Source organism: Symphalangus syndactylus, chromosome 20 (genome assembly GCF_028878055.3).
Source record: "Symphalangus syndactylus isolate Jambi chromosome 20, NHGRI_mSymSyn1-v2.1_pri, whole genome shotgun sequence".
NCBI classification, from domain to species: Eukaryota; Metazoa; Chordata; class Mammalia; order Primates; family Hylobatidae; genus Symphalangus; species Symphalangus syndactylus.
This window is the reverse complement of record NC_072442.2, coordinates 41,481,382-41,508,337: the sequence shown is the minus strand read 5'-3', so window position 1 is coordinate 41,508,337 and position 26,956 is coordinate 41,481,382. Positions and strand designations below refer to the sequence as shown.

General features: G+C 39.9%; 2 protein-coding genes across 2 annotated transcripts; both read left to right on the top strand.

Annotated features, from left to right (window-relative positions):
- The first annotated feature begins 1,526 nt into the window (after window positions 1-1,526).
- KRT20 (keratin 20) lies at window positions 1,527-10,860 on the top strand. Its single transcript, XM_055258807.1, has 8 exons — window positions 1,527-1,973; window positions 4,105-4,187; window positions 5,994-6,150; window positions 6,504-6,665; window positions 6,827-6,952; window positions 8,401-8,621; window positions 9,333-9,370; window positions 10,291-10,860. Exons 1-8 carry the CDS (start codon window positions 1,584-1,586, stop codon window positions 10,386-10,388), a joined length of 1,275 nt encoding a protein of 424 aa, XP_055114782.1. The 5' UTR covers window positions 1,527-1,583; the 3' UTR covers window positions 10,389-10,860.
- Window positions 10,861-19,855: 8,995 nt separating this feature from the next.
- Window positions 19,856-25,812, top strand: KRT12 (keratin 12). Its single transcript, XM_055258796.2, has 8 exons — window positions 19,856-20,462; window positions 20,848-20,930; window positions 22,134-22,290; window positions 23,250-23,411; window positions 23,505-23,630; window positions 23,772-23,992; window positions 24,480-24,550; window positions 25,357-25,812. Exons 1-8 carry the CDS (start codon window positions 19,893-19,895, stop codon window positions 25,452-25,454), a joined length of 1,488 nt encoding a protein of 495 aa, XP_055114771.1. The 5' UTR covers window positions 19,856-19,892; the 3' UTR covers window positions 25,455-25,812.
- The last annotated feature ends 1,144 nt before the right edge of the window (window positions 25,813-26,956 follow it).

Genomic DNA, 26,956 nt, shown 5'->3' with positions numbered 1-26,956 from the left:
TATTTTAGAAGAAAGTTGTGTGTAAAAGAAATTTAAACTCAAAAGTAAAAAAGCCACTGGTTTCTAAAAACTCAAAAAAATGTTTTTTTAAGTGACTGGCTTTCAGAACAACAGCAACAACAAATAAGCCGCTAAAATAAGACAAGTAAACTCCAATTGTTTTTGCATTTACTTGCTTGCTTGCTTTAATTATATACAAATCTCAATTCCATTAAAGTATCAGGATGACAATTAATTAGATGTTTTTAGTGACTTTTCCAATCCCTTCTAATTAACTTGGAAGTGATTAACTAAATGATTATCTAATTAGATTAATTAGTGATTATCGAATTAACTAAGGAAGTGATTTACATGCTTCATGGGAGGCGTGAATTCTCAGCCAGGGGGTTTGAATGAAGGGAAGCAAGTGACTCAGGCATTTATTGGGTGCTTACAACCAGATTCCCACCGATGAGATCATGCCCATGTGTCTAGAGGTCCACACACAAGCAGCTGCCTCCAGCCCAACCCTGGAAGCTGAGTGTAGTCCCAAGTCCCTGCCTGCACCCCTTCCTATATATACAGCCACTCGTGCTGTGATTGTGGGGAACTACAAGGAAGATCAGGCTTCCGTGGAAGCTTCTGCAACTGAAATCCACTGGGAATTCTAGAAAGAACACCTGTAAATAGCTTCAGGATGGATGGGGCAGAGTCTGTCTCTTTGTGGGTGTTAAGCTGGCCTCATACAAAAGAGGAGACCCATCCTGATACCATGCCAGGTACAAAGCACTGTGTGATTTATTCTAAGTGTCTTGGTAACAGGACTTGAAGCCAGGCAGTGCCTGGAAACCTAAAATGCAATATTTAGTCATAGAACATTAGAAATAGAAAGAAAATAACCTCCCAAATCATCTAGTCCATCACTCAGCTAAATTCATTTAATTCACATCCCCAAACTACATCTCCAAATGTACAATGGTTTCATTCCTGGTTTAGGGATTCGAGGTTTTGTGTTTGTACAAAATATTTTAATAGTCTTACAAAATAAGATGTCCAAAACAATAACCTTAAAAGCCAAACACAAGCAAAGCATGAAACAGAGGTTCTGAAGAGTAGCTCCTCAATACAAATAAAGCATTGTCCTTTATCTCCATTGTGACTTCCAGTTATGTAGGCACATCTGCCTTTTTAGATACCTAAATTATACATGAGGATTGTAAATATTCTTTATATGTATGTTAGGATGAAAAAAACCTGCCAAGGCAGGTGCATGGGCTAAAAGAATACACCTTCCTGTTTCCTTTTGTTACCTGTTTAAGAAAAAAAAAAAAAAGTTGCCCCTGATAAAAGCCTCCAAGAAATGCCTCTAGTGGTATTTTCTGGAATTGAATTAAGCATATTAACATATTGCTATACAAAGGCGGGGGTGGGGGGGGTGTGTGGAAGTAAGGCAAGGTGGACTGTGGTGCCAATCCTAGTGACATGTCAGCAGAGGAGGAGTTTCTTGCCTGTGGACTTCATAAAAGGCTAGCTCAACACCCTCCATGAGACACACTCTGCCCCAACCATTCTGAAGCTACAGGTGCTCCCTCCTGGAATCTGCAATGGATTTCAGTCGCAGAAGCTTCCACAGAAGCCTGAGCTCCTCCTTGCAGGCCCCTGTAGTCAGTACAGTGGGCATGCAGCGCCTCGGGACGACACCCAGCGTTTATGGGGGTGCTGGAGGCCGGGGCATCCGCATCTCCAACTCCAGACACACGGTGAACCATGGGAGCAATCTCACCGGCGGCGGGGACCTGTTTGTTGGCAATGAGAAAATGGCCATGCAGAACCTAAATGACCGTCTAGCGAGCTACCTAGAAAAGGTGCGGACCCTGGAGCAGTCCAACTCCAAACTTGAAATGCAGATCAAGCAGTGGTACGAAACCAACGCCCCGAGGGCTGGTCGCGACTACAGTGCATATTACAGACAAATTGAAGAGCTGCGAAATCAGGTGAGAGATGATGCTTGTGTTTCCTAGTCTGTGTTTAGCTTCAAGATAAATCAAGAGGTTATCTACGTTAGGTAGGTCCAAATGGACGTTGTAAAGCAAATTAGGCTAAAATGTTACATCTATAAAAATTCTTTCATCTACCTTTAGTGCTGGAGTACCTGACTGTATAATAGGATGACCTTAAATCATGCTATTTTTAATGTTTAATATAATTACATAGAAAATACGACCATTTTATCCTCCAGAATAAAATAAATCTTTGTCACAGCTTATCACATCAGGGCTAAATGTATAGTGAGCAATCTTTCTGAAAAGAGCTAAAAATTAATTATGTGATAAATCTCTCTTAGTTTTTCACCTAGTCCTCATCAAGTTTTGAAACCCCAGTCAATTCAAAGACTTTTCTCCTTTTATTTAAGTAAATGTTATAATATGACTATTAGAATACTGTACTGCAGATTTAAATAGCAAAGTGATTCTGGGTGGAAACAGTGTGGCAGGAATATGGGTCTTAATGATGCCTGGATTTTTAAGTGCCCCATTTAATAACATGACCATCAGCATCAAGCAGTTCAGAAACTACTTCTACAGTAATAAAATGTTCTATTGCCCCCAATTCACGTTTATTGCAATCATATCACAACCTCCTCCTATGTCATCAAAAAAAGGGTGGAGCTCTGTATTTTATCAGTTGCATGGAATAAAAGCAGAAGACTTTGCTCCTAATTGAAAATTTCAGATATGACACAGAGCACTTGCTTCGAATTAAAGTTCTTACCTAATCAAGAAAAGTGTTCACTGTCATTTCTGTGTGAAGATTCATACTCCTTTAGAGCAAAGCCCATTTACTTACCAGCAAGTCTGTTTTTCTTGAGTTGTACTAAACATCAGGGCAATTTGACTCGGACTCTATGGGAAGTTGCTTTGGAATTTTAGAAACTATGGGCATGTGAAGCAATGGTATTTAAATTGCCCTTCTGGAATAAATTTCATCCTTCTCAGGCTCTCACTAAAAATGTTCGAACCACACCTGTCTCATGTTTCTGACTCTACTTTGGTTCATCTCAAATACACAGGCACAGGCCGTCCGTCCCGTTGAGCTGAACAGTCCCAACCGTAGGAAGCAGCCCTCTCCAAAACTGGGTCCATTGAAAGAGAAATGTCCTTGTAACATCTTCTGCAAGTAGATTTTTCATCTATATGCCTCCATCATGCATTTAGTTCTTTCATGCGTCATGTTCTTCCATTCAGCCAATACTGAATGAACACTAACTAGGTGCTGGGCACCATGCTGGGGACTGAGGAATATTATGGTGGACACAATATGATTTATGAGGATACAGGGATGGACAGAGGGACCAACACAGAGAGGGATAATGAGAGCACAGGCAGATCATCCAGTTCAGGTTTGAGAGCATCTGTGAAGGCTCCTTTGAAGCAATGTTGTCGAACCTGAGACATGAGGGAGGAATGGGAGTTCACCAGACCAGAGCGGCTAAAAGAAATGTCCTAAGTAGAAACATCAAAGGCAAGGCACTCAGTAAGGCGTGATGACTCAAGTGGAGTTAAATTATCCTTCTGTAAAATCACAAGAAAGTAGACCAAACCCTGGGGCATCTACAGTTGCATTTTATGACTCTATTATGTTAAATACCCATGTCATTATTTTTTCTATATATTTTCGTGTAGAAATACTTGAACATCATTTTTGACATAATAGTCACTGTAGCTGGGGATAAACTAAATCCTTGTAAACTCCTATCCAGTTGAAAATGTCATTCTTGGCCCGGCGTGGTGGCTCACGCCTGTAATCCCAGCACTTTGGGAGGCTGAGGCAGGCAGATCACCTGAGGTCAGGACTTCAAGACCAGCCTGACCAACATGGCAAAATGCCGTCTCTACTAAAAATGCAAAAATTAGCCGGGCATCGTGGCGGATGCCTGTAACACCAGCTACTCGGGAGGCTGAGACAGGATAATTGCTTGAACCCGGGAGGCAGAGGTTACAGTGAGCTGAGATCGTACCATTGCACTCCAATCTGGGCAACAGAGCAAGATTCTGTCTCAATAAATAAATAAATAAGAAAAGAAAAGAAAAAAGAAAATGTCATTCTTTCTCATGTACTTTCCAGATTAAGGATGCTCAACTGCAAAATGCTGGGTGTGTCCTGCAAATTGACAATGCTAAACTGGCTGCTGAGGACTTCAGACTGAAGTAGGTTCCCTAATACGTGGCAAAAGTTTCTGAAAAAGAATTCCTTTAGTAGTCCTTCCAGATACTCAGCTTTGCATATCATTGTTGACAAAGGAAGCACGGTTCAATGTCCAGAATCCTGAAGCCTAAAGGAGGTTAGAAGCTACATGTTAGAAGCTAGCCCAGCACTCAGAGATGGCCTTCTCTCTCTTGATCCCCCGGCATGTAACTGAACACCTCCAGTAACTACTATTCTCCTTGGTTATTACTGGTTGCTAAAATTTTTTTTAGTAACCTGGTATCTAAACCTAATTCTGCCCTTTGGAGTAATAACAAAGCAATTTACAATTCTCCTTCTCCCTAAGTGCCTTTCTGTTATCTAAAGAGAGTCTTATGTCTACCCTTGGTGATTCTCCAAGTAATTCTCCATGTTCCTTCAAGTGCCTGCAAGTGTATGACCCAAGTTCCAGGGGTGACTCTTGATGATTTCTGGCTTGCCAGTGTTTTACAGGATGGTCTGGCCAACCAAAGAACCAGGACCAATCTATAATAATTAGCCGGGCATGATGCCATATGTCTGTAATCCCAGCTACTCAGGAGGCTGAGGCAGGAGAATCGCTTGAACCTGGGAGGCGGAGGTTTCAGTGAGCTGAGATCGTGCCATTGCACTCCAACCTGGGCAACAGACTGAGACCTTGTCTCAAAAAAAAAAAAAAAAAAAAAGTAAGAAAGAAAGAAAAGAGAAAGAAAGTAAAAATTGTGTTCACTTTCTTCGTAGTCATCACACCACATGTGACCAGACCCGTTCCTTGCAAACAGCTTCCACACTAAGGCCTCTTCATCCTGAATGTGTACAATGCATTAACACCAAAAAGCCCTTCGTGGTTAGAAGGGTAGCCTTTTAATGCTCCAAGGGATTAACAAGAAGGAAATAGGAAATCAAATCCAAAGACGAAAGCAGTAAAGGTGCATTACTTCCAATTTTACCTAGCACTGAGTGTCACATTGCAGTGTCATTTTTTAAAGTTGGATATTTTAGGAAACTGGGCAGGGCATGGTGGCTAACGCCTGTAATCCCAGCACTTTGAGAGGCTGAGGCAGGCGGCTCACTTGAGTCCTGGAGTTTGAGAACAGCTTGGGCAACATGGCAAAACCACGTCTCTACACAAAAATACAAAAAAATTAGCTGGGCATGGTGGCATACACCTGCTGTCCCAGCTACTTGGGAGGCTGAGGTGAAAGGATTGCTTGAGCCCCAAAGGTTGAGGCTGCAGTGAACCATGATCACACCATTGTACTCCAGCCTGGGTGACAGAGTGGGACCCCGTCTCAAATACATATATACACACACACACACACACACACACAGAGAGTGTGTATTGTAAGATTGTAGAGGAGGATGTAGAGCTGTTTGAGATAATTCACTTTGGATGCCTCTGTTCACAAAGTTATAAAAATAAATCGATCATGTACATTCATTAAGTAAAACTATTATTTAATATCAATAATAAGAACCCTTTGCCAACACAATAATTAACACAATTTAACTTCTTATAAGATAAATTCTAGAATTTAGAAGCGTTCAAAATTATTTCCCCCCTCCTTTTTACCAGTCACTCCAAATTATAGAGATTATATTATTGAACAAATTTTCTGACTCCTAGGTTCTTATGTACATTTCATGAATGTATAAAGGCAGACATTATAAAGCATTGAAATTGATCGCCTCATAAGCCACATTTAAAAACCTATCTCATTATATTAGATTCTCTCCCTTATAATGGCTTCAGAAGGACCAGTTATCTCTGTACACTAATTAATCCACAGGTATGAGACTGAGAGGGGAATACGTCTAACAGTGGAAGCTGATCTCCAAGGCCTGAATAAGGTCTTTGATGACCTAACCCTACATAAAACAGATTTGGAGATTCAAATTGAAGAACTGAATAAAGACCTAGCTCTCCTCAAAAAAGAGCATCAGGAGGTGAGAAAATATTCAGAAGTGGGTATTGGAAACAATGGAATGGTTCTATATAATACTAATAATAGGAGGAGCAGGAGAAACAGGAGAAGGGGGAAGAGTTGGTGGTGGTAGTGACAGAGATGATGACGATGACAATAGTGATATAAGCCCTACCTTCTTTTCATAACGTTGTTGTAGGTTAAATGACTTAGAGCAGTACCTGGACCACAATAAGCCCAACACAAGTTATTATTTTATTTCTTTTTTACTTATTCCCAGTGAAAGAGGTCATGAGACTCCTTATGTCTTTCCTGCCCAGCCTTATCTGAGAATGTGCTTCAGACTAAAATCAATCAGAATTTTCACTTTCATAGGAAGTCGATGGCCTACACAAGCAGCTGGGCAACACTGTCAATGTGGAGGTTGATGCTGCTCCAGGCCTGAACCTTGGTGCCATCATGAATGAAATGAGGCAGAAGTATGAAGTCATGGCCCAGAAGAACCTTCAAGAGGCCAAAGAACAGTTTGAGAGACAGGTAACCACACAATTCTAAAGGGTGAGCAAATGTGTAGAAGCTTTCCTCCAGAAAGAGATAACTCATTTTCTCTTTCATTTGTTCATTCTTCCTTTCTCTTTCTGTCTTTTCTTTCTTATTTCCACGCCTCAACTATTTTTTTTTCACTCTTGGCACTGTAGACTGCAGTTCTGCAGCAACAGGTCACAGTGAATACTGAAGAATTAAAAGGAACTGAGGTTCAACTAACGGAGCTGAGACGCACCTCCCAGAGCCTCGAGATAGAACTCCAGTCCCATCTCAGCATGGTAAAGCACATCTAACTTCTCTTTCTCAATCCAGTATGTGTTTACCAAGGTCCTCTGTTAGGAACTCTAGAAATGCAAAGACCTACAAGAAATAACCCTTGCCCTTGCAGAGCTGGCAGGGAAACAGGCTGAACAACTGATTATAATTAAAGGACAGAGGGAAATCGAGGAAAGGGCAATGTACTGCATGAATGCAGAGGAAAGAGTAAATCTGGAAGATTTCACAGGGAAAGTGGCATTTAAACCAGATCTTTTTGTAACTTTTAAGTTCAGGGGTACTTGTGCAGATTTATGATATAGTTAAACTTGTGTCATGGGGATTTGTTGTACAGGTTATTTCATCACTCAGGTATTAAACCTAATACCCATCGGTTATTTTTCCTGATCCTCTCCCTTCTCCTACCCTCCACCCTCTGTTAGGCCCCCGTGTCTGCTATTCCCCTGTATGTGTCCATTATACCCGATCTCAAAATTTAAGATAAAATTTTAAGCTGGAGAATGGACTAGAGACATTCCAGGCCAAGCAAATCAGCAAGCCCATGACAAATTATGTTGTGGTAAGCAGAATCCCTCAAACCACAGTGGCCTGCAGCCACGATACTACATCCACCATGACATTTCCCTTCCAAGGGCAAGGCTAAAGGGGTAGGCCCTACCTGGGACATGCCAGTGTGCTGGCAGAAAGAAAAGAGCAATGGTTGGTCCACTTGATAGCTCTTAAAGCTTCTCCTTAGAAAAGGCATTTGTCCTTTGGGAGGCCAAGGCAGGAGGATCACTTGAGGTCAGGAGTTCAAGACCAGCCTGGCCAATATGGTGAAACCCCATCTCTACTAAAGATACAAAAATAAGCTGGGCATGGTGATGTGTGCCTGTAATCCCAGCTACTTGGGAGGCTGAGGCAGGAGAATCGCTTGAACCCAGGAGGCAGAGGTTGCAGTGAGCCGAGATCGCACTACTGCACTCCAGCCTGGGTGACAGAGCAAGACTCCATCTCAGAAAAACAAAGAAAAAGAAAAGGCATTTGTCAGTTTGACCTGCATTTTATTAACCAAAGACAGTCACATGACCCAGCCAGGTGTCAATGGATTAAAGGAATCTAATGCTGCAATTGAGAAATGCCACAGATCACATGGCCAGGTCTGATGAAGGAGTGAGAGGTATAATATCTTCACACAGTGGGGAAGCAAATATTGAGAACAATGCTACGATGTGTCGCACTGAGAGAACAGTAGGTGCAAAGCTACAAGTAAAGAAAAACCCCAAGAGCTAATGATCCTAGCTGGCTGGCTGAGGTTGCCTAGTTGGGAAGAGTGGGAGATGGAGCTAGAAATATACACCATGCCCACAGTGATGAACTGCAGAGATCCTTCTCTAAAGAAATTAAAATTGACCCATCTCTTGAATCAAGTCCTTAGATAAGAAATGCCCTATTTTTCTTGTGCTCATAGAAAGAGTCTTTGGAGCACACTCTAGAGGAGACCAAGGCCCGTTACAGCAGCCAGTTAGCCAACCTCCAGTCGCTGTTGAGCTCTCTGGAGGCCCAGCTGATGCAGATTCGGAGTGACATGGAACGCCAGAACAACGAATACCATATCCTTCTTGACATAAAGACTCGGCTTGAGCAGGAAATTGCTACTTACCGCCGCCTTCTGGAAGGAGAAGACGTAAAGTAAGGCTCTTAGAATCAAGGAATAGGTGTCAATGTCTATATGCACTTCTGTTTTAATGTCCCTGTCACTCATTACCCAGCACCAATGCAATCCCTAGGACAGAAGCAATTATACTCACACGCACCTCACCACGAACAATAAAACGAAAATATACCAAAAAGTACACACACGCCCAAAATATCAAGTACAGCCTTGAGATCATGTGGTAGGACTGAGTTAGAAGATAATTCTCCAAATGACATAGATTATGCTGATATTAATTTTCATCATTAATATATAATTGAAGGCATAATAACCTTTTGGAAATTCTAATTGAGAGCTCATGGATTAGACAATAAGCTGCTGAGGTCCACGGGAGCCAGTCTGAGAATCATCAGTGTGGCAGCAGCAACTGTCTTCAGATACCATACCTAAGAATATCAACAGAGAACACAAGATTTAAACTTCCACTGTAATTTTGTTATTTTAATTAGAGGAACTTCTTAGCATATATTAAACTGGTCAGTTTTAAAGCTATGTATTTTTCAAGTTAAAAAGTAAAATGCTCAAATTTGCAATAAAAGCAATGTAAAAGGGAAAGATACATGAAAGCAATAAAACGCATTCACGGACTTTGAAATATAAAAGACAGGAGTGCTTTCCACTTTCAAAACAGCAATAATGCTTTTTTCTGTTCTTTTTTCTTCTTTTCATTAAAAAAAAAAAAACAGAACTACAGAATATCAGTTAAGCACCCTGGAAGAGAAAGGTAAGTTCTAAATTTTTGCACATTTTCTATGACACTCAGCTGCTTTCTATTAACTACATGCCACTGATAAAAAGTAAAGTGAGGCTGTTTTAGTCTGTTTTCTGCTGCTGTGACAGAATACCTGAGACTGGATAATTTACAAACAATAGACGTTTACTTAGCTCAAAGTTCTGGAGGCCAGAAAGTCCAGTATCAAGGTGCCGGCATCTTTTAAGGGCCTTCTTGCTGCGTCATCCCATGGCAGAAAGTAGAAGTGCAAAAGAGTGTCCATGAGAGCCAGAGAGCAAGAGGAGGCTAATCTTGCTTTTAGAACTAGCCCACTCTCACAATAACTAACCCATTCTCATGGTAACCACATTAATCCATCCATGAGAGAAGAGCCCTCATCATCTAATCACCTCTTACTGGGCCGCACCTCCCAACACTGTTACATTGGGGACTAAGTTTTCCACATATGAACTCCAGGGAACACATTCAAACCACAGCAAAGGCCAATTCTCAAGAGAGCAGATATGACACCAGGGATTCTAAAAATCTTATCATGGCATAAAGAAACCCTCCACATGGGAACTTGGGCACCCTCCTCAGAATGGGGTGATTTTCTTGGCCTGTGCTATTGCTATCTTGAGACATCCTGAGATCCTGAAAAGGAAAAACAAGACAAAATTTGAATTCCACTTAAATTCAAGATAATTTATTTCTTGAATTTTTAAGAGTAGGATATTTGTAAATTTGGGGAGAAGCACATTTTCTGCATCTATTTATAAAATGGACTTAAGATTTTTTGAGAAAGAGGATGGGTTTAACATATTTTTCTAAAAGAAGGAAATAAGTAAAAAGAATAATAATTTAAAGTTGAATATTATAAATCAGCGGAGTTATGTGCCTGAATTAACATTTAATGTTTAATATGAATTCAGATATAAAGAAAACCAGGAAGATTAAGACAGTCGTGCAAGAAGTAGTGGATGGCAAGGTCGTGTCATCTGAAGTCAAAGAGGTGGAAGAAAATATCTAAATAGCTACCAGAAGGAGATGCTGCTGAGGTTTTGAAAGAAATTTGGCTATAATCTTATCTTTGCTCCCTGCATGAAATCGGCCATAAGAAAGCACTATTAATACTTTGCAGTGATTAGAAGGGGTGCGGTGGGGGGAATCCTATTTATCAGACTCTGTAATTGAATATAAATGTTTTACTCAGAGGAGCTGCAAATTGCCTGCAAAAATGAAATCCAATGAGCACTAGAATATTTAAAACATCATTACTGCCATCTTTATCATGAAGCACATCAATTACAAGCTATAGACCACCTAATATCAATTTGTAGGTAATGTTCCTGAAAAATGCAATACACTTCAATTATACTAAACCTCACAAAGTAGAGGAATCCAAACAAATTGCAAATAAACCACTTTCTAATTTTTTCCTGTTTCTGAATTGTAAAACCCCCTTTGGGAGTTCCTGGTTTCTTATTGAGCCAATTTCTTGGTTAATCTCATTGATTTTTTCAGCATCAGTATAACTCTACAACCTTTGAGCAATATCTGTTTTTTCCTGTTGCTTCTACTGCCTTTTAAAACTCAACACAGCTCTTTGAATAATTTGAGAGTCAAATTCAATCACAAATGCTGAGCAGAATAAGAGTGAAGTACACTATACTTAAAATGGAAATAGATTAAAAACAACATTACTGAAACCCTTCTCAAGGCAAAATGTGTCTCCTTTTGATAATAAGCTGCATATACTATCAGGTGCTCTCTTTCTTTATATGGTGAACATACATTTGTAATGAAATGTCTCTCATTTTTTTTAATAACAGCTTTATTGAGATATAATTCACACACCATGAAATTCACCCTTACAAAAGGTACAATTCAGTGGTCTTCGGTATGCTTATAATGTTTTGCAGCCATCACCACTATCTAATTTTAGAACACTTCATCACCCCAAAAGGAAATCTTGTACCTGTTAGTAGTCACCCCCATTTCCCTTCCTCCCGGCCCCTAACAACCACTAATATACTTCCTCTCTCTACGGATTTGCCTACTCTGGACATTTCATACAAATGGGTTCATACGATGTGTCCTTTTATACACAAATGTTCATAGCAGCATTACTCATAAGAGCCCCAAAGCGAAACACAAGTGTGCATCAACTGATGAATGGATAAACAAAATGTAATATATCCACACAATAGAATCTTATTCATCAATAAAAAGGAATGAAGTACTGATACACGCTGTAACAGAGATGAACTTTGAAAACAGGCTAAGTGAAAGAAGCCAAGTCCAAAAACAATAAAAACACATATTGTATCCTCACCCTTTTTGCATTTTAGTGAGCAATCATTGCAAATGAATGTTTATGGGAAAAAACAATGTGCACCAAATCATTGTATTCTAGTAAATAGATTGGACTTAAAACTTGATACAGAAGTTGCAAATAAGTGGGATTGAGTTTGATTATTATATAGAAAATAATTACATGATTCATTTAAGAACAATAATATCCACCATTTATTGAGCACTTACTATGAGCCTGTGTGCCAAACATTTCGTGCATTTCTCATTTAATTCTCACAATAATCCTGTGAGGTAGAAGCTATTAGGTTGAATCATATGAACTTGCCAATATATCATAATTTCTAAGAGTTGGGAATTTTTGAGGATGTGAATGGTACCACTTTGAATTCCTAAGATGTAATATAACATCTAACACATAGTGGGCACTTGATTCATTATTTTAAATTGAAAGAATAAAGATTTTTTAAAAAGCCTTCCAATATATGATAGTTTCTGACTTTCGGAAATAGCAATTTTATATGCTATTATATAGCATATATAATAAGGTTCAACCTTATTATATTATCCCCACTTTACATATGAGGATAAACGAGGACTCATATGAAGACATGAGATAAAGACTTTCCCAAAGTCATGCAGTTACCAAGTAGTAGAGCGAGACTGAACCTCAGGGCTATTTCTCTAAAACCATGACACCCTCTTAAGCAACTAATTACATAACAAAGCAATACATGATTCACAGTTGAAATAGGCACTTGCCTATCCACAGTTATTTTGTTGTTTTCTAATTGTCATTTTCATCAGCCAGACACAACAGCCAATTGTGGCAAATGCCCAGCTTTGCTGGCTAACATCACGCATGACTTGATTCAGTACAACTTTTGTCAGAAAAGGTATTTTCACCTATTCTCATTGCCTTCTTTTCCAAAGTGAAAAGGTTTCACTCTTATTTTTTTCTTAATTTTCTTCCAAGTCACACCAGCTAATAAATTGCATTTAAAGATGTTAAGAATATTTAAAAGTGAATTCTTTTTCACCTACTGAGTCACATTCCAGAATGGTCTGAAACTTTGACATGCAAATACCAGACTGTGAATCTGATTATTAATAAGAAACCTATGCAGATGGGTTTGTAACTGATTAGACCTGACCACTGTTATATGGCAATGATGACACTGTGTTAAAAGAGGTAGGATTGTTATTCTTAATTTAGGATGGTCCTCTTTTAACTACCTGTTAAAAGAAGTAGAATTGTTATTTTTAGATCAGAAAAATGAAGATTTTTTTTTTTCCTCTTGCTTCTTTGGTCTGTCTCTAATTTCTTCCAAGCAATCTTTCAAAGAAGTGGGTAAGAGTTACATACATGTGGACCAGATGGTGAAGTTCTACCTCCAGTTCTGCCAGCAGTTACTGTGTGAAAGTGAAGCATTAATCTTTGTATCTATCTATATTTCTGATATGAGCTAAGAACTAGAATGACATAATCCTATTTCTGACAGGTATACAGATCCAGAGAAGTCCTTATCACACATTAGAATTACCATCAATGTATTTTTTCATTTTATATGAAATCGTCAGGGCAGAAGTGAAGCTATCAAACTCAGAGAGAGCCCCTAGAGGTGAGGTTAGGATGGAAATAACTATTTTTTCTGAGCTCTGGAGATTATTTCTACCAAGAGTTCTGAATCATCTAAAAAGGAGAATGACATGGAGTGATACAAAATCAAAAAATGGCCAGTCACCCCCTCAGACACTCTGTTCTCATCCATATGCATCAGGATCAGCCTCAGGTACCTGATTAGACCCCCAAGTAATAATTCCAACTTAAAGCATTAGTAGTGATTTCTAGTTTTGAATTCTCTTTCAAACATCTCTGTTTTCTCTCCCCTAGGCTCATTTCCAAGATTCCTCTCATCAGGGTATTATTTTATCATCTTCCTGTCTCCTACCACTTTCAAAACTCTCCCCTGCTTTCAAGAACCATTGATCTCTGGAGCCCAGAAGTCAATCTCACTCATGCCCCTTAGGGTCCTTGTTTAACCCTCATCTCAAAAGCACAATACATAAAATGTAAGCAACCCAAAATTCTCTCAGTCACTCACAGGATTTTATAATGTTATCCAAAGTGAAAGATGTTACAGACCGAGGGATCAGCGAGTTGCAGAAAATGACAGGTCTATCTTACGGGAAAAAACTCAGGTAGAAATCCCTGCAAAGACCAGGACACGAACCAACCTGACATGAAAAGATGAGTGTATGATTTATTCAATAAAAATCTAAAGACTTGTAAAAACCACATACCTAATTTTCTCTATTTTGAACATTTCCTAAACTCTACAAAAACGGAAGATATGATTCCTTTGAACAGTTTGCCCTGGCTAAAATCATTTTCCTCTCTGCCTCAATTTATGTAATCACTCTGCCAACAAGCCCAAGATTGTTTATTTTTTTTACATCCCCACTGGCTTATACATTAATGTGGCTGTCAAAGAAAATTATTTTCACTTCTAAAACCTCTAAAGCAGAGCCTTGATTATTTAACTCAACCTCCCACTTAAAAAAAAAAGCCACTGAAGAAGAAATATTTCCCTTTTCAACTTCTGAAGTTGCTCCCCATTCATAACTGAATTCAGAATAAATCTTGGTCAAAGCATAGCAGTAAATTAGGGCACAGTCATTTTCAAATGAAATGAATTTTAAATGACACATTCAAACACATTAAGACATAACTTCTTTCAAATAAAATCATTCTAGGAGTGCAGTGATGAAGTTCAGCCAAACACTAGGCTAGGACTCAGGATAAAAAATAAATTAGACCTAGTACCTACCTAACAAGCTTAGTCTAGGATAATATATGTATAGAAACATAAATAATATATAAACATAATTTTTAGAGATTGAGCAATATTATTTAAATTTTACCATAGGCATTAGAGTTGGAAAGTATACCTTTCAGCACAAAATCAATTCCAAGTTCAAAAATACAGCTTAATCATATTCCCATATTATGTGATCAAATCACTGAGGTACAATTTTGAACTTGGCACATTTCCTTTGACATTTTATTTGCTTCTGTTTTCATTTCTATGGCAGTAAAATGGAAACTCTTTGTCCTGGGGGACACTTGGGACTGAATAATAGTTAACAACCATAACATCAAGTTCTTGTGTGGGGAGTGCAAGTTTAACTTGTGCCTTATAAGATCTCCGGAGATGTGGTTACACATCAAAGCTAAAACGAAAACCCCATTTGCCTGTGTGTTTACAGAATTTCATGTGTCATGTTGTTGCTTATAAGCCATGAAAAGTCATTCTCTAGGTCTCAGCCCATATACTGAGAAATTCAAAGAGAAGGCTTAAAAGAAAAGAAAAAAAAAAAGCACCTCCTGTTAGATGTGCAGGGCAGAAGCCTGGTGTCAGGTGTCATAGCTAGGGAATGTCAGAGTATCCTCTGCCCTTTTTATTGTCACTGCCAGCAGCAAGGTTGTGGTATCTATAGAAGGCACTGCAGGCCCGAATCCTATCTTTGCCACCTCCTAGCTGCAGGGGCATAAATAAATCACTTAACATCTGGACTCTCAGATTGCTCATCTGTAAAATGGGATAAAAGTACCACCTGAAGCTGGGCGCCTTGAGGTGGCTCATGCCTGTAATCCCAGTGCTTTGGGAGGCCAAGGCAGAAGGATCACTTGAGGCCTAAAGTTCAAGACCAGCTTGGGCGATATAACAAGACCCCATCTCTACAAAAAATTCAAAAAGAAAAAAAAAAAATAGCCAGTGTTGTTGTGCCCACCTGTATGTAGTCCTAGCTACTTGGGAGGCTGAGGCAGGAGGATTGCTTAAGCTCAGGAGTTCAAGGTTTCAGAGAGCTAAGATCACACTACTGCACTCCAGCCTGAGTGAGGGCAACCAAGCAAGACCTTGTCTCAAACAAACAAACAAATAAAACCAGTACCGGCCGGGCGCAGTGGCTCACGCTTGTAATCCCAGCACTTTGGGAGGCCGAGGCGGGCGGATCATGAGGTCAGGAGATCGAGACCACGGTGAAACCCCGTCTCTACTAAAAATACAAAAAAATTAGCCGGGCGTGGTGGCGGGTGCCTGTAGTCCCAGCTACTCGGAGAGACTGAGGCAGGAGAATGGCGTGAACCCGGGAGGTGGAGCTTGCAGTGAGCCGAGATCGCGCCACTGCACTCCAGCCTGGGTGACAGAGCGAGACTCTGTCTCAAAAAAATAAAAATAAAAAAATAAAAAAATAAAACCAGTACCACTTTAAGAGCTTGCCGTGAAGGTTAAAAAATAACGTCTGTAATTCAGCTGGCCCAGTGTCCAAAAAGTAGTAAGTACATAATAACTGATAATTCAAACAAGACAAGCTCAGTCAAAATGCTTGTAATATAGATTTAAGGAATCCTTGGTAAAAACCTCCATATGGGGCTAAAATCACTGGCATTTCCACTGACCAGGTTTTCATTCTCTCAAGAAATTAAACAAAGGGATCATGGCTTCTCTCAAGCTGAGACTGCCTTAGGTTGCTACATTCTTTCCACATCTATAGCAAATGTGTGATTTCTGCAAATCTCTTGCTTAAACCCCCTTTATTTAGAAATCCCACTTGCTTGCTCTTTGTGACGAGTTTAGGTTGGGGAGAAATATGTCCCTTCACATTTGTCCCTTATGTAATAATATAAAAGGAAGTTATAATTGGATTTCACCATGGGTTCATCATTTGTGCCCCTGGGAAAGTGGCTTTTTTTTTTTTTTTTTTTTTTTTTTACAAAAAGTCAAAACAGTCCTTCCACTTGCCAGAATTGATCCCAGGTATTCCTTATGGAGGTTTGCAATGGGCTTCAGGTGTGACCCCTCGGCATCTGTCCCCTAATCACCAGTGGGCACTGCTAGTTCTGGCTCAGGACTCTTCACAATGGAAGAACCTCAGCTTCAGGGAGGCTATAATCAGGGAGATAATATCTGGATACGCAGGTGGACAGGAGGCAGCAGTAAACTACGGGGAATCTAGGCTACAGGTCTGGAATTCCTCAGGAGACAGTCTGTACTCTACAAGGCAAAACAAGTGCTAACCATTGTGAGACTAACTCCAATATTGGAGATAAAGGCCAGAGAAAGAAGCATTCTCAGGAGAAAGGGCTCCCAGGGAAGGTGGAGCAGCAGGGGCTGCAGAAGATCCCTCTGCAGGGAGCACCTGCACACTGGCACCAAGCAAAGACATCTGAGTGCATGTTTCTGGGTGTGTGTGCATGTACGTGTACACTGGAATGACAGTAACATCTGAATGTGTCTACATTGTGAATCCACGAATACTTAAATTATTATACTTAAATTATTGATACACTTTTTTAATTTTGGAAAAATTTCCTCATGCATAACACACATTAATGGCCCAGCAGCTTGATTTATCAAGAGAGAAATCAATAAGCATATATTGAATGCTGACTTTGTCCAAGACACTGGGCAAATGGACTAGACATTGAAGATGGAGATAACAGCAGACCCAGTACTTGAATACTTTCATGTTGGCTTGGTTGAAATACTTGATTTAATTTTCAAAAAGACCACATCATTTTGACATAATTCAAGTTGTGTAACAGTTACAGGCTTACTTCACGTATTATCTCTGCTATTGAAATGTCCAAAAAAATCAGGTTATTGTTTTAGTAAGAGAAACAAAAAGTACTGCATATGCTTATGGAAAAACAAACAATAGCCAAATATTTGCTAATTTTTATGGTTAATTGTTTGTATTAAGTAAGTAACATCTCAATGATCTCACAGGTATCCAATAATTTTGCTGAGAAATTAATCTTTACCAGATAGATTCAATCTCCACTTTAAAATGTATGGAAAGCCTTCTAAAAGCCTCCTTTTTGGGGGTTAAACATTGGGCAGTCATGGACATATAGAATGCCAACAATAGACACTGGGAATTACTGTGGGGAGCAAAAGTTAAACAACTATTGGGTACTATGCTTACTGCCTGGGTGATGAGATGAGCTGTACCCAAACCTCAGCATCATGAAGTATATACACGTAACAAACCTGCACATGTACCTCCTGAATCTAAAATAAAAGTTGAAATTTTTTTTAAAAAATCCAGTAATGGTAAATAAATAAAAATAAAAATCTTCCTTTTTATGAAAGGTATGTATTATTAAATCAATAAGAATTCAATTTTATTTTAGAAATCTAGAATACTTGTGATATTTTTAAAACTTTTCCTTAGAATGAAATAAAATGCAGAATCCAAATATACCAAATTGAAAGGAGTTTTAGTGGCCATCTATAAGCAAACAGAGGTCCCCGATGGAGAAATGAGGGCCCTGTTTCCCACGAGGTAGGAACTTTATCGTTACAATGATTTTAATGTATTTTATTTCAATAAATCCATTCTAGTCAAAATACATATATGTCTACAGCACACACAGTCAGTGTATACCTTACTAATAAAATTCAGTATAAACATCTTTGCAAAAAAACTGTTATTTACACCCAGAAATTTTATTTCCAATCACCAAATACAGAGCAAACTGAATTTAGAAACCTGAATCCAACAAAGAATTTCGAAGAATCCACAATCCATGTTCTGTACCCAATTGTTAAAGTTCAAGTGATAGATAATTATATAATCTTAAGAGAAAAGCAGATTATAAAATCTTATATTGAATCAATTATGTTCAAAATGTATATAAAATACTCATATACACATACATCTCTTTTATGTTTTCTGCATCTTCTAAATTTCCCACAATAAATACATAGAGAGCTATATTTTTAAAAAAAAAATACATAGAATTATTTGGCAATGAGACATGTAGAGACTTGGGCCATCATCTCAAAGAAAACATGCAAAAGAAAAATCCTTATTCCTTCTTATCCAATCAAAATGCTCACAATTTAAATTCCTAAGGGAATTCCACCACTCTGGAATTATACTACTTGGTTCCCAGGTATCTACAACTCTCTCTGAAAGCAGGCTTCTTTCAAGTTAATGCATTTCCTGTAAGAGCGTTAGTTCTCATGTTCAATATATAAGCCATATCAATTTTAAAGATAAATAACATATCAAACAAGAAAGTATAAGAACTTTATGTCTTAAAAATTAAAGATACTGGATACAATTCCTTGAAGCATGCTTTGCAAAGTTTTCACAACAAAGTTTAAAATATAACATTTAATTTATTCTATATTGTAAAATTTATCCTTTTTCATCATAGCAGTCAACTGAAATGGTTCACTAGCCTCTTAAACTTGGGGTTTTAATCATTTCTTAATTTAAACTGTGTTTCCACTTTCTCCTTATTGATAATGGCAATAAAACCTGAAGTGTTTACACAATCCATTCAACTAGTCAACACATTTATTGAGCAACCATTACAGGCAATATCTGTTGAAGGAATAAATATAGTAAGTGCTGAGTGTAGAGCAGTGAGCAATCAGACAAGGTAAAACTGCTGAAACAACTATAATAAACTCTACTATAAACTCTACTATAAACAACTCTACTCAAAAATAGTACTTTTCCAAGTTGAAGAATAAGAGGGAAAAGAAACATGCAACATCCTAATGCCAAGGTTTTAAAATCCTTGAAAATGCAAATTCTCGTATCCATCTGGAAAATATATTTATTCTCCACCTTTCACCAGCGCATTTCACAGCTGCTTCCGAAGCTGTATTCCACTAAAAGGTATGCTTGATCATGACTGGATTTTACAGTGGATTGGTTTTTCCAAAGGAAACAAATGGTTTACATTGGATTTTCCAAAGGAAACAAACAGAAAAGATCAGGGAAGAACTTAAAAAAGCATAAGGTTTAGGAAGAAGTATTTAACGTATCCATTCAGCAATCGCTCATTATCTTCCTACTGTGAACAAGACGCTAGGCAGTGCTGGGAATAGAGGCAACAGACTAATTTGGAGAAGAAAAATTCCTTATGACAACAGACTCTACTCCACCCAGCTTTCTTTTTCATATAACAAATATTTAATGGAAATGATTATTCAATTATTTCTGTATCAATGAATTTTCATTATACATAAATCATTCACTTGTTGAACTGGCCAAAAACCTGGGGGGAGGATCCAATTTTGAGTGGAGAAAGTGAACTTTTCAACTGTGACACCCATCTCACAGCCTATAAAAGTTTAGCTTTCTGGCTTGCTGGCACAACTTCCTCTCCAGCTGTGGCCACCTTCCCCAGGCTATGGATCTCTCCAACAACACCATGTCACTCTCAGTGCGCACCCCCGGACTGTCCCGGCGGCTCTCTTCGCAGAGTGTGATAGCAGGCAGACCCAGGGGCATGTCTGCTTCCAGTGTTGGAAGTGGTTATGGGGGAAGTGCCTTTGGCTTTGGAGCCAGCTGTGGGGGAGGCTTTTCTGCTGCTTCCATGTTTGGTTCTAGTTCTGGCTTTGGGGGTGGCTCCGGAAGTTCCATGGCAGGAGGACTGGGTGCTGGTTATGGGAGAGCCTTGGGTGGAGGTGGCTTTGGAGGGCTGGGGATGGGATTTGGGGGCAGCCCAGGAGGTGGCTCTCTAGGTATTCTCTCGGGAAATGATGGAGGCCTTCTTTCTGGATCAGAGAAAGAAACTATGCAAAATCTTAATGATAGATTAGCTTCCTACCTGGATAAGGTGCGAGCTCTAGAAGAGGCTAATACTGAGCTAGAAAACAAAATTCGAGAATGGTATGAAACACGAGGAACTGGGACTGGAGATGCTTCACAGAGCGATTACAGCAAATATTATCCACCTATTGAAGACCTCAGGAATAAGGTAAGATGATCTTTTTTGGAGGGGCTTTGGGAATTTTTTTTTTCCTTTTTACCATTACAATGTTTTACGGTGATAATCACCTACAACTTTGATATTTTCCAATTTGGCCGTACTTGCAGCAATTTTCTCATCCCAGGTTGTTTCATTCCACTTTATCATTTACCAAGAAATGATTGTATTTCCATTATCTTTGTGTAGGAAATCTGCATTTCTTTACTTCTCAGAATTATTTTATACAGATATTGTCTTAGAAAAATGAAACTGTCTTAAACTCTAAATAAAACAGCATTTAACATCACCATTTTTACCTTTGTGTCAAAAATATATTTGTATAATACTAATTTTTTAGGGCTTCAGTCTTGTATGTGTCCCTCTCTTTTGCCAGATCATTTCAGCCAACATTGGAAATGCCCAGCTCCTCTTGCAGATTGACAACGCGAGACTGGCTGCCGAGGACTTCAGGATGAAGTGAGTGGAATAAACTGAAGATCGTGGGCATGTCCCACCATGTCTTCTGCCCTACTGTCCTGCCTTCATTGATATAAAATCTTCTGAAGTTCACATACTCCATATATTTACTGTTTTGGTAAATTCACATAGGGTGTTCTAGAAAGTAATTAGAATCTAATGCAATTCAGATTAAATGTCCTTAAATTATAAGTTACTTAAACCCAGGGCTATGGATCATGATACTTGTAGTGTGCTATTGACTCAACTTATGATGTGACTGACACCATAATTCTACCAGTGTCCTAAACCTCAATTGTCTTTTTTTATTTTTTTGTTTGTTTGTTTGTTTGTTTTGAGACAGAGTCTCGCTCTGTCACCCAGGCTGGAGTGCAGTGACGTGATCTCGGCTCACTGCAACCCCCTGCCTCCCAGGTTCAAGTGATTCTCCTGCCTCAGCCTCCCGAGTAGCTGGGATTACAGGCGCCTGCCACCGAGCCCGGCTAATTATTGTATTTTTAGTAGAGACGGGGTTTCACTATCTTGGCCAGGCTGGTCTCGAACTCCTGACCTCATGATCCACCCGCCTCTAAACCTCAATTTTCAATGTATCAACCATTGTTTTCCTGATGACACATACAATGGAAAGATTAACCATGTACTAATTTTTATATTCCTTCCTCCTTTTCCATGCTCAACTCTCCCAGATATAGGTAAGAAATACTAATTTCCTTTTTGCTTCACAAAATTTCCACACAGAAAGTTGCAATGGCCATGGTCCTGAACCTGTAAAATCTTAGTAAAAGCCACTAAAGAAGTATCAGTGTTCTAAGTTAAATCATGAAGAACGTTAAGCAAAAAGAGTAACTTATTTTCAACTGCTTTTAGAAATTCCACTTAGAGAGGGGCTGCTGCTATTTATAGCCACGGCAGCCAGCCAAAGGGAAAATTATTCCCTGGGATGCTGTGGCATTGGGATTCATTGCTGGTAGGAAAGTATTGCCTTATAATTTATTCACTTTTCTTCTCCTCCTCAACTGAACGGTAAACGATGGTGGGAAAAAAAGGAAAGGAAAAACACAAAAGCAAAAACTGCATCATACACTGCAATGCTGCCATTATTAAGTAGGTGCACAGATTTAAGCAAGAAATAGCCCTGAAGATCAGTGGCTTTGTTCAAATGGTTGTGTTGATTCCCTCAACTGCTTTGCACTTGGTTTTCAGGTATGAGAATGAACTGGCCCTGCGCCAAGGCGTAGAGGCTGACATCAATGGCCTGCGCCGGGTGCTGGATGAGCTGACCCTGACCAGGACCGACCTGGAGATGCAGATTGAGAGCCTGAATGAGGAGCTGGCCTACATGAAGAAGAACCACGAGGATGTGAGTTAGACAGGGCAACCTCACTCAGCTACTTTTTGTTTTTTCCTCCCAGACCCAAAAATTACAATTTCAAATTTAGAAATCTGGAGTCAGGACAAGTATGGAGAATACATTGTCTCCCTGTTAAAATGGCCATTTGTTTTAAATTTCTGTGTGATGTGTGTGTGGTGTGTGTGTGTGTGGTGGTGGTGGTGGTGATGGTGGTTCCTGTTAAGGCCTAACAAATTAGAGGCACTTTCTGATTTTGTCATTTTCATTATAAGGCAATGACAATAGGAATGCTGACTGTCCTAATTCGGTGATTAAAAAAAAAACTGAATATTTTAAAAGTTAAAACGAAAGTCTACCAATAATATATAATGTTTTATATGTCAGAGAAACTGGTTATACTTAGCATAATGCACACCAGAAAACTCTGATGTGTCACCGTGCATATTGGAGGCTAGGTAGGGAAGGGACGCTGGCAATAGGAAGTTTCTACTGGATTTTCAATGATTGTGGCACAAACAGCGTGCAAGCCCAGGTACTGTCTGCAGCCCTCAGTTTGGCAGCTGCAGGTGAAAACCCCAGTGAGTGTACACCAGGCCTCCTTTCATGTAAAGGCCGTGGTCCCTCAAGAAGTAGAGCCAACTTACCCATTAGGCACAGCAGGCACTGCTCCCAGGGTCTGTGGTAATTTCAGGGACTCATGAATATGTCTTAAGTTCTTGTAAAATCAGAAGAAAAATATGAATTTTTAGGTTAAAAAAGTTTTAATATATTACATTAATATATTTGTATTTATGCCAACAGTCATAAGATAGAATTTTTAAGAGAGAGAGTGTGTGTGTGTGTGTGTGTATGTGTGTGTGTGTGTGTGTGTGTGTGTGTAGGAAGGGGCCCAGGAGGACAAAAGTATCCAGGGCCCACTAAAGTCACAATGGACCCCTGTGCCCCTCTCTCTCACATGCTGTCCCCAGGAGCTCCAAAGCTTCCGGGTGGGCGGCCCAGGCGAGGTCAGCGTAGAAATGGACGCTGCCCCCGGAGTGGACCTCACCAGGCTCCTCAACGATATGCGGGCGCAGTATGAAACCATCGCTGAGCAGAATCGGAAGGATGCTGAAGCCTGGTTCATTGAAAAGGTAACACAAACAACAAAGGCCTTTGATACATTCGCAGAAAGGCCTGCGAGCGAGCTCAGCGCTCGAGTCCCCTGGCTGTCTTTGCTGTTGCAGAGCGGGGAGCTCCGGAAGGAGATTAGCACCAACACCGAGCAGCTTCAGTCCAGCAAGAGCGAGATCACCGACCTGCGTCGCGCCTTTCAGAACCTGGAGATCGAGCTACAGTCCCAGCTCGCCATGGTAGGCTCGTGCGCAAACAGACGCAGCATCCTTTGGACTTCCAAAGAAAATGCTGCATCCAAATTACATTAGCCGTTGGCTACCCTCCTCTTTTCGGTCCCCTCCATCATTATTTCTATACCATTTCCCTCCCACGTGCAGAAGAAATCCCTGGAAGACTCGTTGGCCGAAGCCGAGGGCGACTACTGCGCGCAGCTGTCCCAGGTGCAGCAGCTCATCAGCAACCTGGAGGCACAGCTGCTCCAGGTGCGCGCGGACGCAGAGCGCCAGAATGTGGACCACCAGCGGCTGCTGAATGTCAAGGCCCGCCTGGAGTTAGAGATTGAGACCTACCGCCGCCTGCTGGACGGGGAGGCCCAAGGGTGAGCAGACAACGGAGGCTGCAAACACCTTCAGGGGCTGACCAAAGTGGACAGCAGAAATAGAAGGAATGGGATTTCAGTTGACAGAAAAGCAAACAAACAAACAAACACAAGTCTAGTAAAGATATGCCTGGGATTTACGAAATGCTCTACACTTTGCAAAGTGTTTTCACCCATTATCTTACTTGATAATTCATAAAATGCTGCAATGAACAAAGGCACCACGGTCAGAAACAGTTTCTCAATGAGTACTCCCTGTACTATAAAAGTCACTCACTCAATTTCTGATATCAAAGACCTGATGATAAGAAGGACACATAGTAGCCACCTGAACCACCTACTCTAACAAGCTTTCCAAAAGTGATCAGAGTCTGCACTAGTTGGAAGAACTCAGGCCTACAAATTGGGAAATCTAATTTCTGAGACCAGATCTATTAGAAGCCAGGTTGCTTCACTTTTTGAAGTCATCTCCTTTGTTTTCTTACAGTGACGGTTTGGAGGAAAGTTTATTTGTGACAGACTCCAAATCACAAGCACAGTCAACTGATTCCTCTAAAGGTATGCAGAAACCCTAGAATCACTTAGAATAAGTCAGAATCACATTTATTACTGCAAAACCTGTAAGATCTCATTGAATACTGCATTATTATTAATTTTAATTTAAAGTATATTTATATTCTGAGCCAAGGAAAAACATTTATGCATTCCTGCACAAAACGAGTAGTCTATACCGTATTAAAACTTTCGGGGGCCTGGGCATGGTGGCTCATGCCTGTAACCTCATAGCTTCGGGAACCTGAGGTGGGAGGATCGCTTGAGGCCAGGAGTTCGTGACCCACCTGGGCAAATAGCGAGACCCCATCTCTACAAAAAACTTAAGAAAAAAAATAGCTGGGTGTGGTGGTGTATACCTGTGATGTTGTCTACTCTGGAGGCTGAGGCAGGAGGACCGCTTGAGCCCAGGAGTTAGAGGTTATAGTGAGCTATGATCATGCCACTGCATTCCGACCTGGGCAACAAAGCCAGGCCCTGTCTTTAATAAATTAAAATTAAAATTAAAAAATTAAAAAATTGGCAATCCCAGGAGGGAAAAAACCTACTCTGCTGCAAGGTATTATGATCACCATAATCACCTTTGAAATGTTTTCTTAAAAAAAGTTTTCATATATGTACAAGGCAACACTGAATACATTTAATTTTCATTGGATAAAACACATTTTTGAGAAGTAAAATTTACTTTTGAAAGTTTAATTAGATGAATTGTATCAACCAATGCTTAATTTAGAAGCCTACATTAAACAACCAGTGTTGGATTAATATTTGAAACACTAACTTTTGCCCCCTTATTCCATTTTTATCTTTAGACCCAACCAAAACCCGAAAAATCAAGACAGTTGTGCAGGAGATGGTGAATGGTGAGGTGGTCTCATCTCAAGTTCAGGAAATTGAAGAACTAATGTAAAATTTCACAAGATCTGCCCCATGATTGGTTCCTTAGGAACAAGAAATTTACAAATAGAAATTATTCCCTTCAGAGTAACATGCTGTATTACTTCAATCTCTATTTTTGTCTGTTCCATTTTCTTTGGATTCCCTATTCACATTGAATCCTTTTTGCCCTTCTGAAACAATATTCAGTCACAAGTCATTTTGGTCATGTTGGTCTTTGTAACAAATCAAAATTACCTTATATCTTTCTGGATCTGGAGTAGTCTTTTAATGAACTTTCTTCTGGTAACCTGGAATATTTTTTAATCATAGAGCTTTAATCAAGTAGTATTGTTTTAATAGAGTTAATTGTAATAAAAGATGAATGGTAATAATGTGAAATGTATGCCTTCTTGATTCCAACAAGAATGTCAAGAGCATAGAGAGAAGTTTTTGAAATACTACGAATAAAATAGAGGCTGGGAGTAATGACTCACATCTATAATCCCAGCACTTTGGGAGGCTGAGAGGCAAGATGATTGCTTGAGGCCAGGAGTTCAAGACCAGCCTGGACAACATAGAGAGACCCCCCCATCTCTACAAAACATTAATAATAATAATAATGATAATGTAGATAAAAACTGGGATGAAGATGTCAGGGTTTGAGGATTAAGTTAAAAGAAGATTCTTTTAGAAGTTCTGGCCTTTTTATGTAAGCCCATCAAGGTTTTAGCAAAATTATATTGTCTACTACAGCAGTTGAGAGTTGTCCTGTTCATTTTCTGGCACCATTGTTCATGCAGTCAAGAAATGCTGAGCCCCTACAGTGTGCCAGATTGGAGGCTCAGTGATGAATATGATATGGTCCTTGCCTTGAGGAGCTCACGGTTGAGGGCAGAGATAAACACCTACCAAGAATGGTGATACAGTGAGATCTGTTTAATAGAAGTTCAAAGGGCTGGGCACCATGGCTCACACCTGTAATCCCAGCACTTTGGGAGGCTGAGGCGGGCGGATCACGAGCTCAAGAGATCAAGACCATCCTGGCCAACATGGTGAAACCCCATCTCAACTAAAAATACAAAAATTAGCAGTGGCAGGTGGCTGTAATCCCAGCTACTCAGGAGGCTGAGGCAGGCGAATCACTTGAACCCGGGAGGCGGAGGTTGTAGTGAGCCGAGATTGCACCACTGCACTCCAGCGGGCAATAGAGTGAGACTCTGTCTCAAAAAAAAGAAAAGAAAAGAACTTTGAAGGACACATGGAAGGAGAAGTGAACAATTTTCCAAGAGGGGCAATGAAATGCCACATAAAGAAATCATCCAGGCAGACGAGGGAGAAAGGGAACAGGGCAAATACTTGTGAAAAGACAGAGGGTGTGAACAAACATTGTTCTGCTCTCCTTTTTCCTAGCTGGCAGCAGTGAGGCCCAGGGTGGGGTTTCCACTGGGGCAGGTCAGACCCACAAGTCAATAACAGAAATCATGTTCTGCATTAGGGAAAAAGGCAGCCAACGTCTCAGCCTGAGTAGATGGT